General features: G+C 47.8%; 1 protein-coding gene across 1 annotated transcript in view; it reads left to right on the top strand.

The window, feature by feature from the left end:
- CDK5RAP2 (CDK5 regulatory subunit associated protein 2) overlaps positions 1 to 18,580 on the top strand; it is a 170,196-nt gene that overhangs the window by 116,159 nt on the left and 35,457 nt on the right. The window contains exons 23-26 of the mRNA XM_080819542.1: positions 1,277 to 1,399; positions 5,593 to 6,169; positions 7,940 to 8,172; positions 18,271 to 18,319. Coding sequence (XP_080675668.1) covers positions 1,277 to 1,399; positions 5,593 to 6,169; positions 7,940 to 8,172; positions 18,271 to 18,319 — 982 coding nt within the window. The remainder of the gene's footprint in view (positions 1 to 1,276; positions 1,400 to 5,592; positions 6,170 to 7,939; positions 8,173 to 18,270; positions 18,320 to 18,580) is intronic.

The following is an 18,580-nucleotide window of genomic DNA, read 5'->3' as shown; positions in this document are numbered from 1 at the left end:
GCAGCTGCATGAGAGGCAGTGCTAGGGGATAGCCGGGACCTTAGAACGAGGGGGCAAGGTGCGTGTTCAGGGAGGACAGTGAGCTTATTTGGGGTTTTGACATTGAAAAGTTGGCACTCTGGGGTGGGAGACTACATCCGACATGGAGATCTTGCAGGTGGCTCCAGGCTGGGAGACGACTGGGAGTCGTGCACTTCCTGTGTCAGGAGTGAGATGAGCTCTCGGTATTTTTTCAGCCTCACTGCCCACTTTACGTACATGATCTAACGGAATCTTCTTAACAGTCCTCGAGGCAGGAGCAGTAATGATTTAGCTTGAGGCGATTTTAGCATGTGGCGGTACTTTTTGAGACAAAGTGACTTGGGTGCCGTCACACTGTCACTAACTTCCGGGGCTAGATTTGAATCAGCCTGCCTGCCTTCCAGGCCCATGCCCTTTACTGCCTCATGAAGCCTAGCACCTTGATACCTTCCATATGGACTTTCCGATCCCGATAGCCCATGGTATTTTCCACTGATCTTTAGGTTCTAGGGTTCCCCAAAGCGGAAGTTTCAAGATAAGTGGGACTTTGGCAGTGTTGCTCTTCCCTCTCTCCTTCCCTTCCCACTTTCTCTCCAGCCAGCCAGCCTCGCAGACATCTATCTATTCATGCATTCGCGGATATTCCCCAAGCACCTGCCGTGTTCCCAGCCTCATGCACTGGGTGTAGGAGACCAAGACAGAGATGGAGAGGACTGAGGTAGTCCCTCCCTTCTGAGAACTCCCTGTCTAGTGGGAAGGGGCAGATAATGAAACACACCGGTGCAGGGCAGAAGTGAGGGACACTTCAGGGAGGAAAGGTTTTATGGCAAAGGTGACTCAGCCCCGTAGAGGCCCTGGTGCTTTGTCCAGGGTTTGTGGTATGCCCTTACCACCGTTTTCATTTCTTGCTGAGACATCAGGGTGCCTCAGCCAGGTGCTGCTCCCGCAGCTGCCCAGCAGACCCCGGGGCCTCTCTCTTCTCCAGAAAAGTGGGCATGAGTCTATAGAATTCATTTTCTCACTCATAGTTTTTTGAGAGCTTGGACTTAAACCATTTGAGACAAGCTGCAGTATATTTATGCTTTTTATGTCCTGTTATGGCAGCTCGATAGATTAATTTTATCTTATAAATTGCATTTTGCCTCCCCAGTGTTTTTATTTTCCCTGTTGTATCTTTGTGTTCTTCTCAGTTGCTTGGCTGAGTTTCAAGTCTATGGTTTTATTTATTTTTCCTTCTCTTCGTGAATGCCTATAGCCCAGCCCCTTGTGGGAGCAGCCTACCAGGACAGCCCGGGAGAGCAAAAGGAAATTAAAACCATGCCCTGTGACTGGAGAGACAAGGAAGGGGACAGTGACCAGCACACCAGCTATGAGACCGGTCAGAATTCAACCCCTATGTGTATTGAACAGCTTCTGTGTGCCAGGCACTCTTGGGGTATTTCATAGAAAAGTTGTTATGAAGCCCTGCAACGGGCGTTTTAGGACGTCATTGTTATTCCCATTTAACACATAAGGAAGCTGAGTTTTTAAAAAGAATTGATCCAGGGTCATCCAGTTGGTGAGTGGGTAGCCGAGTGGGGGTACAGGAGACAGGGTGTCTGAGCTCGCTGGACCATTTGTCATGCTTTTCTCCCTGGCCTGGGTGCTGGCGGTTGCAGCACGTGCTCGCAGGGACCCCACAGCCAACCCTGCGGCCAGGTGGCTCTCCGTATGGCACTGGCTGCGTTAGGCGGGCGTTGCTGGCCTCCCGCCGCCCAGGAGGGTGGGTCACAGGTGTGACCCACAGCTGCCTCCTGGTGTGCGGACTGTGTCAGATCGCTCAGGGGAAAGGTACAGACACATTAGTGAGGTCCCAGACAAGTCGCATCTGTTTCTTCTTAGGTATGTAGATAAGCACAAAGGATAATAAAAGAATATTCATGTTCCCATTCAACCGGAATAAACACATGCTGACATTTTTCTTTTTACCTTAGATCCACTCCCCTCTGCCTTTTTTTTTTTTTTTTTTTTTAAAAAAAGAGCCACCTTTCATCTGGACCTAATTCATTCTGTAAGAAACAATTGTCCTCAGGAATTCTAAATTTGTCATGGGGTGGTTATGAGAACGCCAGTCTCTCGGGAACTGAGTTATGGTGTACACTTTCCCAAGGCCTCCAGTCAGTGCGGTGGATACGTGGTCACATATTTCTGAATATTCTGGGCTTTGAAGCCCTCTACAAGCAATAAAGTACCCTTAGCTGAATTGTAGAAAGTTCCAGAACTGCAGTATTTCCTCTAATGCAAATAAACGGTCCTGGGGATATCCTTGGATTTCCTGTTCATGGTTAGTTGATCACTTAAGGCTTCCTGTCTGACTGGCGGTTTCCCTTTCCCTCCCAAATCCCCAGCATCAGTGAACTTCCCTTCGTCTGAATGTGCTTCTAGAACTTTGCACATGCTGTTGCCTCTGCCTGAATGTTCCCTGTTTATCTGATGCCCTGTCTTTTAGGTCTCTGCTTCAGTGTCACTTTCTAGGGAAGGCCTTCCCGAGGCCCTTGGTTGTGGAGACACTCCCAGTAGCTCCTGCCGTGTTTCCATCTCGAGTTGACTTGCTCAGGGGCTGCCCTCAGAAAAGCTGGTACCGTGTGTGATGCCGTCACTGTTCTTTGCTCTTCGGTAGCTCCTTGATCCTCGAAAAGCGAACGCAGGGGATTCCACAGATGTTACTGAGGAAGGGAGAGATGCATCAGGAGGCCACGTTCAGGGTGTTGGAGGCAGGTGTCCCGGCTTTGAGGGAGGGGCTCTGCTGCTTGCTTCCTCTTAAGCAAGTTCGTATCTCTCTAAAACTCCATTTCCTCTTCTGGAAGATGGGGAGACTAGAGCCTCCTTACGGGGCTGTCGGGAGGGCTCTCCGTGTAGTTTTCACATAGGGGAGGTGCTTGGCGTTCGGCCAGGCCCTGGCCCAGTTGTGTGTACTGAGGCCTTGCTAAACCCGCGGGTTCAGCCTGTACACCGCAGCTTACGGTCTTCCCTCGGCCACATGCTCCATGCAGTGACTTTAAATGAAAGATCTACCTTTGGCCCTTCATCAAGTGCTCCTGGGCTGCGGGGAGCAAAATCAAGTTGCCGTGTCGATGCTGGGCCATGAGACGTGCTGGGTACTGGCCTTGGAGCCTGGAAACCAGATCTTTGCCGCTGCCGAATCACAAGCTGCTGTAGATTGGAGTCAAGTGTGTACGTGTTAAATTTGTTGTGTTGTGAGGAGCGAAGCTGAAAGTGGAGGTTAAGTGTTGGTAGGAGAATGCACACTGTCCCCGCCTTTCTGAGATGCGTGAGTGTGTGTGTGTGTGGGTGTGCGCGCGCGTGTGCATGTGTAGCTAAGCATCAGAGCTGGCCACAGTCTGCATCACAGAAGGACATTTGTGTGCGTCTTATTACATTTATCTCTGCCTGATGATTACTTAATGAAAATCATCGAAACCGATCTTTATTCCCCGGAATGAACAAACATTGCTTCTTGCCATGAAATTCCATTATCATGAGGTTATTATGGCAAAGATAGTTCCTTGACTTGGAAGCTGATTTACCAGAAAAAATGCCTATTGAGATCTCTCCCTCTGTCTCTGTCTGTCTCTTACACTCATTCAGCCAGCAGTTACTTACAGAGTACCTCCTCTGCCCCAGGCCCTGTGCCAGACTCCGAAACAGAGACAAATGACATGTCTGCACCCCGAGAGACTGCAGACACTAGTGACTATCACAGATTTCGTACAGTAGAAATGCTGTATTAGAAATGCTTCCTTTAGGTCATGTAGCAGCTGCTTTCTAAAATAAAAAGAGTTATTTTATGGTATTTGCCTCGTGAACACAGAGATAAGAATGGGCTTACAGCCACGAGGAACAGTTGCAGAACCCAGAAATTGGAATATACAGTCTGACGAGGATTTTTGTGTGCGTTTCCCTCTGAGAGCTCTCCCAGGCCCTGTCGTCCTACCCACACGGTTGCTTCGGCAGCGTTTGCCCTGGTCCACAGCCCCTGCTCGCGTGCCTCCTGCCTCCTGTGATAGGCATCCTCTTCCATTTTCTGGCAGTTCAAGGGAAGCAGAGAGTATCAATAGTAGTCGGTCTCCTTCACTACCGTGTGCTGGACGCTTTTCGCGGATAGCGTTCCCTTGGATCCTCAGAACACGGCAGACACAGCCCTTCACAGTAAATGGTCTTCTTTCCATTTTGCAGATGAAGCCACTGAGGCTCTGAGAAGTTAAGTAATCTGCCTGGGGTCATGCAGCTAGTAAGTGGTAGAGCCAGAGTTTGAAACCAGATCTGGTTGGACTGTGAGGATGGTTTTTTCTGTTATATTCTGCTGCCGCCTGAGTAAGCATTCAGACGTCCCTTATCCTGAGCTGAGCTTTTCCTGGACAGCGGGCAGCATGCTCTGTGGTTGAGGACAGAAGCTCTGGATGTAGGCCTGAGCTGGAAGTCTCACAGCAAGCTGCTTAGACATCTTTTTGGGGGAGACTGAGGCTCTGAGACATTAAATTACTTGCCTAGGGCTGGTGTGTCGCCAGCAAGCGGCAAAGCTGGGCGCGGTCTGCCTTCTCTTTGACTTCAGAGCTATGCCTTCTCTCCTCAGTGCGACTCCACCACTCACACAGGCCGGGCCGCACGTTTGGGGCTCGGAACCAGCTGTCAGGAAATAGCTCCCGGCAGGGTCGTGCGTCAGTGAAATAGCACACTGCAGGAGACGTCGCGGCACCTCCTGGAAACTGCTAGACGTGGAAGTGAAGACTGTCCTCAGTTATAGGGGTTTTAGAATTACTGCTCTTGAACATCACCTCACACGCTGCCCAGTGTTTGTCTGAACCTTCGGACTGCCAGTCTGGGTGAGGGACCGTACCAGGCCCCGAGAACATGAAGGGGAAAGGCCAGTCCCTCCTGTGAAGGAGCAAGAGAGGAATCCAAACCACTGATGGCTTTGTAAATAAACAAGCAAGCTGGTGTCGCTCCTGTATTTGCACCCAGCACATGGTGTGTGTGTGTCCAGGGCGAGTATGCGTAGGATGCTGTGGAAACACAGAGGAAGGGGCAGGTTGGCAAAGTTTGAAGATGGGCTTTTGCAGAAGGAGAATCAGATCTGCATGTCGAAGAGTGAGTAGGACTTCACTGAGTGGGCGTAGAGGACCAGATACATTCCACGCAGAGGGAACAGCTCATGCAAAAGCACAGAGACACAAAACAGCCTGGTGTGTGCAAGGAATTCTGGGAATCTCCATAGGAGGTGTGAGGGGATGCTCTTGGGTAGGTTGCCTGGAACCAGATTGTGGAGGGTCCCAGACACTGTAAGAAGGAGTTTGGGCTTACTCTTCAACATAGTGGGGATGTTGATGAATTTTAGGTGGGCGCTGGTGGTTATCATGGTCTTTTTAGAGCTAGTTCTTTTTTAGGACTTTTTAGAATAGTTGCTTTGAGGAAGAGGGTGGATTGAGAGGTAAGAGGAAGGACTGGAGTCAGAGAGGCTTATTAGGCTGTACAGGGACAGAAGGGGTAGATTTCAGCAAAGAAGGTACTGACATAAGTGTGTTTGATTCGCAGACTCTGAAATTTGCCAGCCCGATGGCCTTGCCTTCTTGCCCACGTGCAAAGGGAATCCTTCTGAAGATTTTCCAGGCCCAACCTCAGTAGCTGCCTACTCGAGTTCTAAGAACCAGCTTTCCACCAAAGTCAGTGTGATTGGGACCCATCAGTCCGAAAAAATCGACACTTCAAGTGATACAGAAAACTTAAAACAGAAAATCTGTGACTTGGAAACTGAGCTCGAGGGCTACCGGAATTTCTTATTTCAGCTTCAAAAGCACTCCCAGTGCAGCGAGGCCATTATCACAGTTCTGTGTGGGATGGAAGGGGCTCAGGACGTCTTGAACAAGCCCAAGGGTAGTACCGACGAAGAAGAAATGACATTCTCAAGTTTGCACCAAGTCCATTATGTGAAGCACATGAAGATCCTTCATCAGCTGGCTCCAGAGGTGACCGACGGTGGGCTGCTGGAGGGCCTCAGACAGCAGCTGGTGGAACAGGAGCACGAGCTGCAGAAGGAGCAGAACTTGAACATGGAGCTTTTCAGTGAAATCCATAACCTGCAGAATAAGTTCAGAGATCTCTCACCCTCCAGGTACATCCCACTGCTGCCTCTCCCACTCTGGGAGCCTGCAGCTCCCCTGTGTTGCCACTAGGTCGGGGCCCATGAGTGCAGGGGAATGCTCCTTGGCAATGGGGTGGCTTGTGTACTGGGAAAGGCTTGATGGTGGGTTTAGGGCAGCTGGGCCCTGTGGAGAGGTGAACGTGAGGCCACAAAGAACAGCGGCTGTACGCATTCTAGTTTTGTGTCTTCTGAAATTGGCAGAGTAGATTTTTACCCTCGTCAGGCTGGGAACTCAGGGCAAAGGTATTATTCCAGTCGCTCGGTGAGTTGTGGCACATTTGCAGAATGGCAGCGTTTATTCCTGGACCCCGTTGTTGGCTTTTACTGGGGACTGAAACTGATGTCCTAGGCATCATTCCCTAGGTGGGAAGAATATAGATACTTTCCATGTCTTTACCCTTGAAAGAAAAGAATTCTTAGGTCATGTTGTACAGACATAGATATGTACAGTTTGCTTTATGAGCTATGACGAAAAAAGTTGACCTTCATTAGTCACTTATTTGAGACAAACACATAGTTCTGAATTATCATGAGCCAGAGTGAATTTTTTCAAGCCTTCCCGAACAGTAAGATGGGAGGAAGCTTGTATTTATTGAAAGGCAGTGGTGTCAGACCCCCAGGTAGGCACTTTCTTATTTAATCCTCAAAATCACCTGGAAAGGTGTTCTTGAACATGTTTCCATGGATGAGGAATTGAGGCTTGAAGAGGCTGCTGTGACTGAGCAGACGGTCCAAGGACACGGACAGTGTGGCTCTGAGGTGAGGCCGGTGCACAGGCCCGCACCGTCGCACCTTAGTTCTCGCGTCCTTCCTCACCCAAGAAACCGCCCACCTTCCGCGCAGCTGTCATGTGACCCTTACATGCGCGCTCGCCAGCAGAGGTGGTCAGCAGCCCCACGTACTGTCCTCTTCAGGGAAGGGGAACGCGCTGAACTGAAGGGTCAGCCTCTTCGCCAAGCCATGCCGGGGCCAGGTGACTGTGGCTGTGGTTAATAGAAGTCGTGTTTTCCTTAATTTGTGTTTTGCTCTGTGCCTGTGAGTACTCATGTGCTGACACAGGAAAAGACGTGGTGTCAGGAGGTAGTTTTGTATAAGAGAGCATGGGCTTTGAGGGCAGACTGTGTTTGAGTCCAAAACCTTCCCTGTTTAACTTGGCGATCTGAGTCTGGTTCCCCTGTAAACGAGGAGGTGCATCCGTTTGTCTGGAGATTGCGAGGAGCAGTTAACTTAGAAAAAACACCTAGTGCAGTAACTGACAGGTCATAGACCCTCCATAAATGGTCTTTAGGATTATGATTACACCCTGACCTTTCGGTCGAGAGGGGAGACCCCTGTTTTGGTATTCCCATGTTACAGTTTCTTTTTTGTTCTTCACGAGAATTTGCGGTAGGTCTGCTGGCCCTTGGAGCACTTGTTTCTATAATTCAGAATAATGTTTTTGAAGAATGTATGGAAACTAATTGTCCTCTTGAGTTCTTGCCAGTCTGTACTGTAATTGGGGGCTTTATAAGGTTAAGAATATTGCAGAAGAACCTTTGTTCCAGCATTTGTTGGCTGTTTTGAAATCGAAGGAGTGACCTTGCAGACTTCCAATTTTTCTAGAAGTATATATACTTGTATAGCTGCAGGCTTTTAAAAATTGTGCTCTGTCATTTTTCCAATTAGTGTTAAGGTCACAAAAATTCAATTCTAAAATGGTGCAAGCATTTTCTCTCCTCCCCTTCCCCCCCCTTTTATCAGATACGATTCATTAGTTCAGTCCCAAGCCCGGGAGCTCTCCCTTCAAAGACAGCAGATTAAGGATAGCCACGGCATCTGTGTCATCTACCGGCAACATATGAACGCCATGATCACGGCATTCGAGCAGTTGCTTCAGGCCAGCGACGTGGATCACTCCGTGGCCGAGGGTTTCCAGGAGCAGCTGAATCAATGTGCTGAGCTGCTCGAGAAATTGGAAAAGCTGTTTCTCAACGGTAAGTGGGGCAAGGGATTGCGAGTCTTAAGCCCATCATGTATTCATCCAGGACTTCTTTTGGAGGGGCCCGGGAGGAACCGACTCCTCGGCAGCACTTACCTCTGCTCTGATGAGGTGACAGCAGAGCCACGCCGGCTGCTCTTCCTTCCAGTGACGCTTCCATGGGCTTGGTGGTCCGCCCTGTTCAAACCCGGGCTCCGGCTGGTGAGGCACGGGAGTGAGGCCAGCTCGGAGGCACCGCCCCCGGCACCTGCCTCGTGCCCTAGGTTGCTCTTAATTTAAGAGAAGGTGGAAATCTTTTTCTTTCTTTCTTTTTTTTTTTGTTTGGGGAGAGGTGCTCAGAACTTCTAAGTTTTAAATGTTGGCAACACTCAACAAAACGAGCAAACAAAAAACCCCGGGTGTTTATGGGTGAAAAAAATACTTTCAAGGGTCAGAGGTGGTTAGAAGAAGGATGAAAGAGAACCTTTGTTAAACAGTTGCTGTGTGCTAGGTACTTTAGTAGATGTTATTGCATTTAAATAAAAAACACAATCATTTGCAATTTTTTTTTGAGACTAGAATGAAGAATTCTTTTATACTGTTTACTTCATCAGTTTTGCCATATTTGCTTTGTCATTTTCTCTTTCTTTCTGTGTATTCAGATCTTCCTTGATTTATGATGGGATTATATCCCAATAGACCCATCATAAAACTGAAAACATCGTAAGTCTAAAGTGCGTTTAACACACGTAACCTACCCAACATCATAGCTTAGCCCGGCCTACCATAAACATGCTCAGAACACTTACAGCAGCCTACAGTTGGGCGATACCCTCCCACAGAGCTGCTTTTATAATAAAGTGTTGACTATCTCATGTTCTGCATTGAAGGCTGTACTGAAAGTGAGAAGCAGAATGGCCACGTGGGTCCAAGATGGTTGTATCAGTTATTACCCTCGTGATTGTATGGCTCACTGGGAGCCGTGGCTCGTTGCCACTGCCAGGATCACAAGGGACAGTCGTACTGCATTATCTCTAGCCCGGGAAAAGATGGAAATTCAGAATCTGAAATACAGTCTCTACCGGATGCCTGTTGCTTTCACACCATCCTAAAGTTGAAAATTGTAAATTGCACCATTATAAGTCAGGGACCATGTGTATACACGCTTTATTATTATTGTTATTTAAAGATTTTATTTTTAACTAATCTCTACACCCAACGTGGGGTTCAAACTCATGACCCTGAGATCAACAGTCACACGCTTTACCAACTAAGCCAGCCAGGCACCCCTCTAAGCGCCCAACATTATTATTATTATTATTATTACGCAGGAGCCCACCATTATTATCATTGTCATCATCATCATCATCGTTGTCAGCCTTCCAAGGGTGGATTGGCGATATCATGTCCCCCCCCCCCCAGAAGTGTTGGAGTGTGTGGCCCCTCACCCTGAGGACACTGTTTTATATAGCCACAGCACCATTATTAAACCCATGACATAGGGTTGTTATCTCATATACGGTCTACATTAAAATTTCACTAACTGATTCAGTAATGTCTTATGAGTCTTATTCCTGATTCCGATCCAGGGCCCACTCCCCACATTACATTTAGTTGTCGTGTGTCTTTAACCTTCTCCTTCATTCATTGTCTTTCATGATGAGGACCTGTTTAAAGAGTTCAGGCCAGTGCCCCAATTTAGGATTATCTGTTGTTTCTTTTGGGATTAGATTAGATAAATTCAGTGAGATTAGTTATGTGGTTTTGGCAAGAATGCTGCATTAAGTATTGTGTTCTCCTGGTATCGTGTTTATGAGGCGCGTGCCATCGGTTTGTCCCATTGTTGGTAAAAATAATTTTGATCACTTGGGTTGAGGTGATGTGTGTCCAGTTTCTCTGCTATAAATGACAGTATTTTCCTGTGTGATATACAAGTAGTCAGTGGGGCGTACTTTGTGATCCTGTAAGTATCTGTCTCCTCTTCAGATGTTTACCTGAGTTTTCCTGGACTTTACTTGTCTCTGCTATCACTACGCTGCTGGCAGTGTGGTGATCTTTTTCCTCATACCATCATTCCTTCTTCATTTTTTTATCAGGTGGCATCAGCTAGAAGGATGAACTCTCCCTTTTATCTCCCTTTTTGTTTATATGTTTGTTGCTTATTTGTTTATATTTGTTTATTAATGTTGTGGACTTGTAGCTTCTTATTTTATTCGATAGACTATATTTCATTCCGTGATTCTACTGATGCTCAAATTGTACAGCATGGTAATTCCTTTTGACAGGTCTCCATCTTCTTGGGGAGCACTTCTGTACTTTCTGGAACAAAAAAAGATGTTCCAGCCTCACTGATACTGTCCCTGCCCTGAATTAGCCATTTCTCCAGGGAGCCCTGGTTCATCTTCTTTCTTTCTTTCTTTCTTTATTTATTCATCAAAGATTCTTCTCTCTGCAATGGGAAGGGCCTTTATTTTGTTTTTTTTTTTTATTTTGTTATTTTTCTAAAAAGATTTTGTTTATTTATTTGACAGAGAGAGAGATAGTGAGAGAGGGAATACAAGCAGGGGGAGTGGGAGAGGGGGAAGCAGGCTTCCCACTGAGCAGGGAGCCCAATGCAGGGCTCGATCCCAGGACCCTGGGGTCATACCTGAGCCACCCAGATGCCCCCTGGTTCATCTGAAAGGGGCGTGCTATTTAAAGACTGATGTGATGCTGGATGTTTTTGCCCATTAGCAGGCAGCACTAAGATATATCTCACACGCATACATACATATAGGTAATTTATTTAAAAAATTACTGTTTCACAGTAGGTGCCTCCAATTCCAGTCCAACCCACTGTATCCTTTCTTGGTGTTTCTGCTTCCACATTGTTTCCCATCTCCAGCTGTGAGGATCCCGGTGCTCACAACATCAGTGTATCCGCTCCTATGTTCACTTCTTTGTAATGCACACAAATAGGTCCAGAACTGCCCCCTCCATACCACTGTGAGAAACAGACCTACTAAAACATCATGATTTCTTTGTAGTTCTTTTTTTTTTTTTTTTTAAGATTTTATTTATTTACTTGAAGGAGAGAGAGAGCATAAGCAGGGGCAGTGGCAGGCAGAGGGAGAGGGAGAAGCAGGCTCCCCACTGAGCAGGGAGCCTGATGTGGGGCTTGATCCCAGGACCCTGGGATCATGACCCAAACCTAAGGCAGATGTTGAACCGACTGAGCCACCCAGGCGCCCCGTAGTTCTTCTAGGTTTTAGGCTAAGGGTATAGTCAGATATTAAATATTAAAGTTCCTTGGCTTCATTCTTTCTACAGTGTTGATATGTTATTCATTTGAAATGTAATTACATTTACTTAGTTCTCTTTGTGCTCAATGTTAGGCTTCCCCTCCCCCATTTTCCTGATTTAATTTTATTTTTTGAATAAAATGGAAAATATGAAAGTGGTTCCAAAGTTAAAACTTTATCCATTTAAATTGCCTATATGAAGTCTTTATTTTTGTCTCTCTCCTTTATATCCATTAGTATGCTTTCCAGCCCTGCTTTCTTTCTCAAAGCTCCTGGAATTGGGCTTTCAGACATCACAGCCTCTCCACGGAAACAGCATGTGCCCAAGGGACTGACACCTGCCACTTTGCTGAACCTGGACATTGGTTTTGGGCCGCACCTCCCTCACCTTGACAGTAGAATTGGATGTGGTCAGTCCTCTCCCTCCTGGGGGACATTCTTTCCTCCATGGATTTCTAAGTGGATACCACCCAGTATTCCTCCCACCCACTCGCTGCCCCTTTGAAGCTCTGCCCTCAGTGTGTGTTGTAAATCTGACCAACTTGCACCACCTCGTTGTTGCCATGGCTCTGGTTTGTTACAATCTCCTCTCATGGGTTACTGTAGTCCTTACCCCCCTGGGGGTCCGGGTTCCCCCCCCCGTGTCCCACCATGACCCCTTCCTGCACAATAGTCAGAGTGATTTTTTTCAAAATGTAAGTCAGGTCATGTTCCTTCTGCTCAAGATCAAAGGCTTTCCTTGGTGAGCTGTAAGAGTTAGATCACAAGCACGAAGCCTTGACTCAATGCTGGGTGCATGGCTCGCAGGTGCTCTGCGCTTGCCAGTATCTCTACCTGTTGTGAGTCGGGGGCTTGTCCTCAGAACAACCTGTTTTACTGGAGGAACTTGGCCTTACAGAGGAGTGTCAGTTGCCTAAAGTTATAACCAACTTGGCGAAACCAAGGTTTGACCTTAGTTCTTCTGTCTTCATACATTACAAAACAGAGGCTCGTGAGGGTCCACATATGTTCAACTTAATTCCAAGATGGAACGTGGGATAGTCTGGGCTTCTGGGCCTGGGGAATGTTTCCCAAGTTTTCTACGGAACCCAGCAGCTTAGGCCTGTTGCAGACTTGTTGTCCTAGTACCAGCTGCCCCGGACCTTGAGGCCCAAGGACACAGGGGCAGGTGCCTTTTCCCAGCTTTGTGAAATCCACTTTCTTCTGACTAAGAATTTCCAAATAAACTAGTTTTTATTTTAATATTGGAGAAATAACTGGGTCCTCAAGATAGAGCTGTATCTTCCTGGCCTGAGGCGTTTTCTGTCTGTCTCTCTCTTCTTCCTACAAGCCCTCAACCAGGGCCCGAGGAAGTGGGAGGCTGAGAGAGAGTGCCTCTGGCACCAGCTGCCCTCCCTCCCTCATCCAACTGCCCTCCCCTTGATATGTTTTTTACTTATTTACCTTGACACGCCCAAGGAGATCTCAATTCTTGTTTCCTGCGGGTTCTGGAAGCAGAAGCATTTCAGGCTTCACAGACAACACAAACATAGAACTTTATTTTCTTGTACAAAAGGCATAAAAGTCTCAGGTACCTCACGACAACTCCTATTCTTAGAGAATAAAATGTAACAGAGGTGGGTCTCTTTTTTGGATGCTATCTAAGGGGTCTGGCTTCTGAATTATGAAAGGAGCTTATTGTAGAATGGTTTTATATTTGAGGCGGTTGCATAGCATGAGTTCTTAAAAATTTTAAATATAGTCTTTTTTTTTTCTTAATACAAAGCAGTACATGTTTATTGTGGAATAACAGATAAGCAAATACTCCTATAGTTGCATTATTTATACAGCAAAAACGAACACCCTGGAGTTTATACTTCCAGATCTTTTTTATATGTATGTGTATTTTTTGTAGAACCAGAATTGTTTGCAACCTTCCCCTTTGTTCAGCTGTAGATAATAAATACTAACCTACATTGTAAGTTTTAGTGGCTGCAGAACATTCTTCTGTATGAATGTACTATAATTTACTTAATCATTCCCCATTAGGTGGACATTCAGGTTGTTTCCAGTTTGGGGCTATTAAAAGAACAGTGTATTGGAATCTTTGTACATATCCTTGCTTTCCTTTAATAATGTTTAGTTGGTAGAACCCAGGAAGTAGGACGATAGTGTGCTTTCCCACTCTTCGTCAGGACCAGAGCCGGGATCTTTTCTAGCTTTACAGGCTAGGGGTTTCACTAGGGTCCAGAATCCTGCAAGATTTTCTGAGTGCCTTTTTCCAGGGGGGGGGGGGGCGGATCTATAACTCAGATTCCTGAAGTGCGCTGGGACCCAAAGCAGATGGAGAGCTGGTGTTGCAGTCCCACGGTGTCCTTGTTCCTGGTGCCTCCCAAGGCCAGTAGCATAAGTCAGGAAGACAGGGTGCTCCTTGGGTATTTCTGAGTCAGCACTGGGGAGGGTACCGAGAAGGTTGTGAGGTGGTCTCTTTCCCCCATGAGCTCGCCACATGTGTCGGGGTGTAGCCACACGGGTAGAAGACAGCTGTGGGGGTCCTTTCTCTTGACTCTCCTGTGCCTGCGGGGATGAATCTACACCATGCATTTCTTCCAAGGCCTACGGTCTGCCTTGTCCAGCTTGCTCCCCGCTCAGCGAGAACGACGGTGATGATGATGGAGAAGCAGTGAGGAAGGCTGGGCTTTATAGGCTGTGCATTCTGTGTTGGGTATGTTCTCAGCCTATGAGTAGCTACTACTTATCACCTTCATTGAATGAATGAGGAACAGAGAAGGGAATTTACTTGCTCGACGTCACCCAAGGAGTGGCGGAGTCTGGGTTTGAGCCCAGGGACTTTGCCTCCACAGCCTAGCCTCCTGACCGCCATGATGTGGCGCCTCTCACACTCCTGCCCAGTTGGGTGTCCCAGCTGGTACTTCTGTGTTGCTGGCCTTGCTTGCATTTCCCCACTTCCGGGATTTTGCTCAAACCAGTTCCTTTTCTAGAAGGTTTGTACTCTCTCTTCTCTTCTAGGAATTCTGTTCATCCTCTAGGAAGCTTTCTTTGTTCACCTCAAGTGAATGCAAAACTCTTTGTTTTATTTTTTATTCTGGGTTGGTTGTAGCTTGCCTATGACAGTCGCGTCTGGCCTCGTGATGGACACTCTTTGCCGGGCGGAAAGAACAGAACCTTTGGAGCCAGACAGACTTGAGTTCAAATCTCAGCTTTATGCTTCTCGTACCCTCTTAATGGTTAGATTTCCACTGGGAGGGAATAGTACCTATCTTGCCCAGTTATTTGTGAGGATTAAATGAGATTATTTGAAGTCTGGTTTCCTGTCTAACCAATCTTGGGAGCACAGGGGGTGACAGCAGTGAAGCCTTGTGGGCACATTGTATTTCTTCAGGGCATAGACTCCTGGAAGATGGGGGCCTTGTTTTGTCCTGGCTCCCAAACTAAGCTGGGCCATACTTGTAGTGTTCAGTCAGGATTTGGTGACAATACTGATAGTTTTGTGTGGTTTGGATCTTACTCTCGGGCACTCTTTGATTCAGTGTCCTCTGACTCTGTCTGGCCCGCGTAGTGGGGGCTTGGAATAAGGTGCCCCTGAGCTCCAAAGGGAGGGCTTCCAGGAGGAAAGGGTATTAGAGCTCAACCTTCCATATTGCAAATCACTGGGGAAGGGTATTTTAGGAGTGGTAAGGGGGCGTGAGAGGTATAATTAGCATGGTAGGCAGGCGATCAGAGAAAATGGAAGCTCTTTCCGAAGTATCCATAGAATCAGCCCTCCATGTGGCCCCTTAGCAGCTTCATGTTTTTATGCAGCGGTTCTTTCCTGCCTCAGATGTGTGTCCCTGGTCACCTCCTCTAAATTGTCCTGGGTGGTCCAGGCTGGCTCACTTTCCTTTCCTCTGCAGGCCTTCCCATGGTATTTCGTGCCGCCCCTTGTCACAGCCTTGTAGTGTAATTTGTCTTTTGGGTCCCTCGTCCCCCCATAGCTGTGAACTCACTGAGGTTACGAAGGAGCCTCATTCGTCCCTTACCCTCAGCATCGGGCATAGGCACAGGCACCTGGGAGGAACTGCAAATATGTTCTACAAATGACTAGTGGATGCAAAGGAAGGAGCATTTGGGTCACGTAGGAGATGCCAGGCTATGATATTAGAACTGGATTCTGTACGGTTGGTGGATTTGGAATGAGGGGGACTGTTTCAAAAGAGGCTTTTCAAACAGAGGCAGTGTTCAGGATGGATCAGTACAGGGAGGAGGGCGGGCCGACGGGTTACAAGACTGTCCTGCATGATAGTTCTCTTGCTGGTTCCAGTATGGATTAGATAACTAGAAATCTTTTTGTTTGAAAGGATGAAGTCCCCCCTCCCCCTGTCACTGCCACCTACTACACAGCTTTTCAGTGTAGCGGTAAGATTTGCCTGAAAGATGGGAGCAGCGCCTTCATGACATGCTTCCTAAGCTTCCCGAATAGGCTGACAGATGGTACCCTGTCACCTGTGTGAAGGCAGTTTCCAACATGGAATTCAGTGCATCACTTGTCGTGATGGCCCTGTGAGTCCCACACTAACAATTTGTCATTTGGCTTTAAAGCATTTGTCGTGGCAGGGGAATGGGCAGAATATAGTTGTGGAGTCATTAGCAGCTCCGCACAGGATGTCCTATGTGAAGACAGAGAAGCCCGGGCTTTGGATGGCCTTAGGGCATATCCTGATCTGGTCGTGGATTTTGTTAGGAATCGAAGAGAGGTTTTTGTGATAGGTACACGATGAATTTATGGTCAGGAGTCCCAGAGTACTTAGAGCATGCCCCAGAGCAGTGATCCCCTAGCTGGTGAAGTTGCTGAGGTGTGTGTCCGTCCTCCGAAAGCACGCCGGTCCGCTGAAGCAGGGGACGATGCTGTCATGTGCGTGGCTGGTGCGTGTAGACTCCTGAGCCCTTTGGAGGGCCGGGCTGGGCAGATGGCCCATCGTCAGGGTGTCAGCTGAATGTTGGGGAGCAGCCCCGTGCAGGTGCAAGATGGAAAGTGCTGAGCTGTTCTAACAACAGTTGTCTCTGCCTGTTCACGGTGGTCTTGAGGCCTGGGACTTCCAGTCAGTGTCTGGGAAATTGCTCCAGGCAGATGGCGATTTCCCCTCTTGAGGAGTGTAGAGGACACAGGCGTGGAGCCCCTCTATGCGGTAGAGGGCCTGTCACCCTCCCCCTACCTGGGGTGTCAAAATGTCACTGTGCTTTTGGTCAGGATGTAACCAAGAGGATCCAGACCTAGATTTGTGGTCGAGCTAACTCTGGAGTGTCTCCAGATCCCTTGCTTAGCTGGAGCTTATAGTGAAGTAGGTGATGGGATGTCGGAGGAAGAGATTGGATACGTCAGAACTCTTTGATTTCCGCATCACTGTTATATGGAGATCCTGACGCTGTGCCAGTGGGATCGATGTGAGGCCAGAGGACGTCATCGTTGTCCTTGGGGCCTGGCACCTGATCTCGGGGGGCCCGTGTGACTCCTTCCTGGTGCCCGCCAGTGCCCTGCAGTGGCAGGTGATGTTCAAGCCCTCGGGATGTCACACTGGCTCTCTCTGCCCACAGTTGTCCGGCTGGGGTATTGAGGGAGCCCCAATAGCAACACCCCCTAGCTCCGGGGAGCACACATGTGGGGACCACGAGGCACAAGGCAAATGCGTGAGTCTCTGGTGCTCTTTTCCTCCGCGCTGTGGTGTTCGAGAACTTTCCCTTTTCGGAGTAGTTTTGAAAATGGAATGTGTGGGTGCCGTTTAATTATAGTCTCATTTTTCAAGTGCAGCTCGAGAAGGGTTTGTTTTTTTCTTTAGCCACGCGTTAGCTTCTTCAAAGAGCTCATCCCAGTCTGCAATTTCCAGAGTTCTGAAGTATTTTTAACATGAAGTTGTTAGTCTCTTTGAAACCTGGGCTCCTGTGTTTCCTTTCAAACAGCAAAGGCTTCCGTGCAGGATAGAGCAGTGCATCTTTTGCCCACTTACGTTCTCAGCTTTATTTTGTTTTCTTTCGCCATTTCTCGTCGTCCCTCCCCTGCCACAGGCCCTGGCTTATTCATTTGCACTCATATACTCCTCTCCCTGCTAATCCCACTTCTGAGAGTCTCTCCTAAGGAAATCGTTTAAATGCAGATAACGCTGTATGTACAAAGATGTTTATTTCATTTACTTATAAAAGTGAAAAATTGGAGATGACCTACATGTCAAATAGGGGACCGGCAGAAACTACGGTAGATGCCTGCCTGCAGTGGAATAGTAATGCAGTCCTTCCAAATTAGGTTTCCGAGGCAAAACTCAGTAGGGAGGGTCCTCATAATGAAATACGAAGGAAAAAGATGAAGTCACATACAGGGTCCCCTGTGCCAAAATGCACGGAAGAAAGAACAGAAGGAAATCCATAACGTGTCCGTAGCGAGGACATGTTAGGTTACGTTCTTTTTCTTGTTCGTAACCCATTTCCTGTAACGAGCCTGTATCTGAGTTTTTAGAGACCTAGCAGCACCTTGGGGATGGGTTCTTAGATTCAGGCCCGTCCCCTCCCTCCTAGAACTGGTGCCAGAGCGGGGATGAAGGAGGAGCCGCTGGTCTGAGTGTGTTCTTGGTGATCCTCCTTTAAATTTCTGGGATTGTTACAAAGAGTATTTAAGCAAATGGAACGGGGCCTCTGCAAGTGTATCAGCAAGAAATTATTAGGGGATACTGGGTTTTATTCTTTCTTTCTCTTTCTTTCTCTTTTCAAATTTTTTAATTAACTTATAATGTATTCTTTGTCCCAGGGGTACAGTATTTGTTTATTTTTAATGTCTTCCTTCTTCCTGATGTTCTTTCTGCTCCCAGGAAAATCAGCTGAAGTGGACAAGCGCCCCCAGAACGAAGCGATGGAGAGGTGAGCGTGTGGCATGGGGGAAGAAGCGCGGGCGGTGGGTTTGTACGCTGAGTGTGCTGGCTCCCTCCTGTTCGGTTAGTTTCCCGCGTCTCATGGGTAAGGCACACACACTTATGAAATTGACAGTGGCTGCGCACAAGCGGGTGTTACTCCGTGTACCCTGCAGCCTTCATCCAGTTGTTTTGGGCCATTCCTGGCGTCTGTCTGCCGGGTGCTTTGACGAGGATGACACGTTCCTTCTGTTGGCTCCTGGGCCCCGCA

The sequence above is a fragment of the Martes martes genome (assembly GCF_963455335.1).
Source record: "Martes martes genome assembly, chromosome: 12".
In the NCBI taxonomy this organism is placed as follows: Eukaryota; Metazoa; Chordata; class Mammalia; order Carnivora; family Mustelidae; genus Martes; species Martes martes.
The sequence above is the reverse complement of the archived record's forward strand: the minus strand, read 5'-3'. Positions and strand labels throughout refer to the sequence as shown.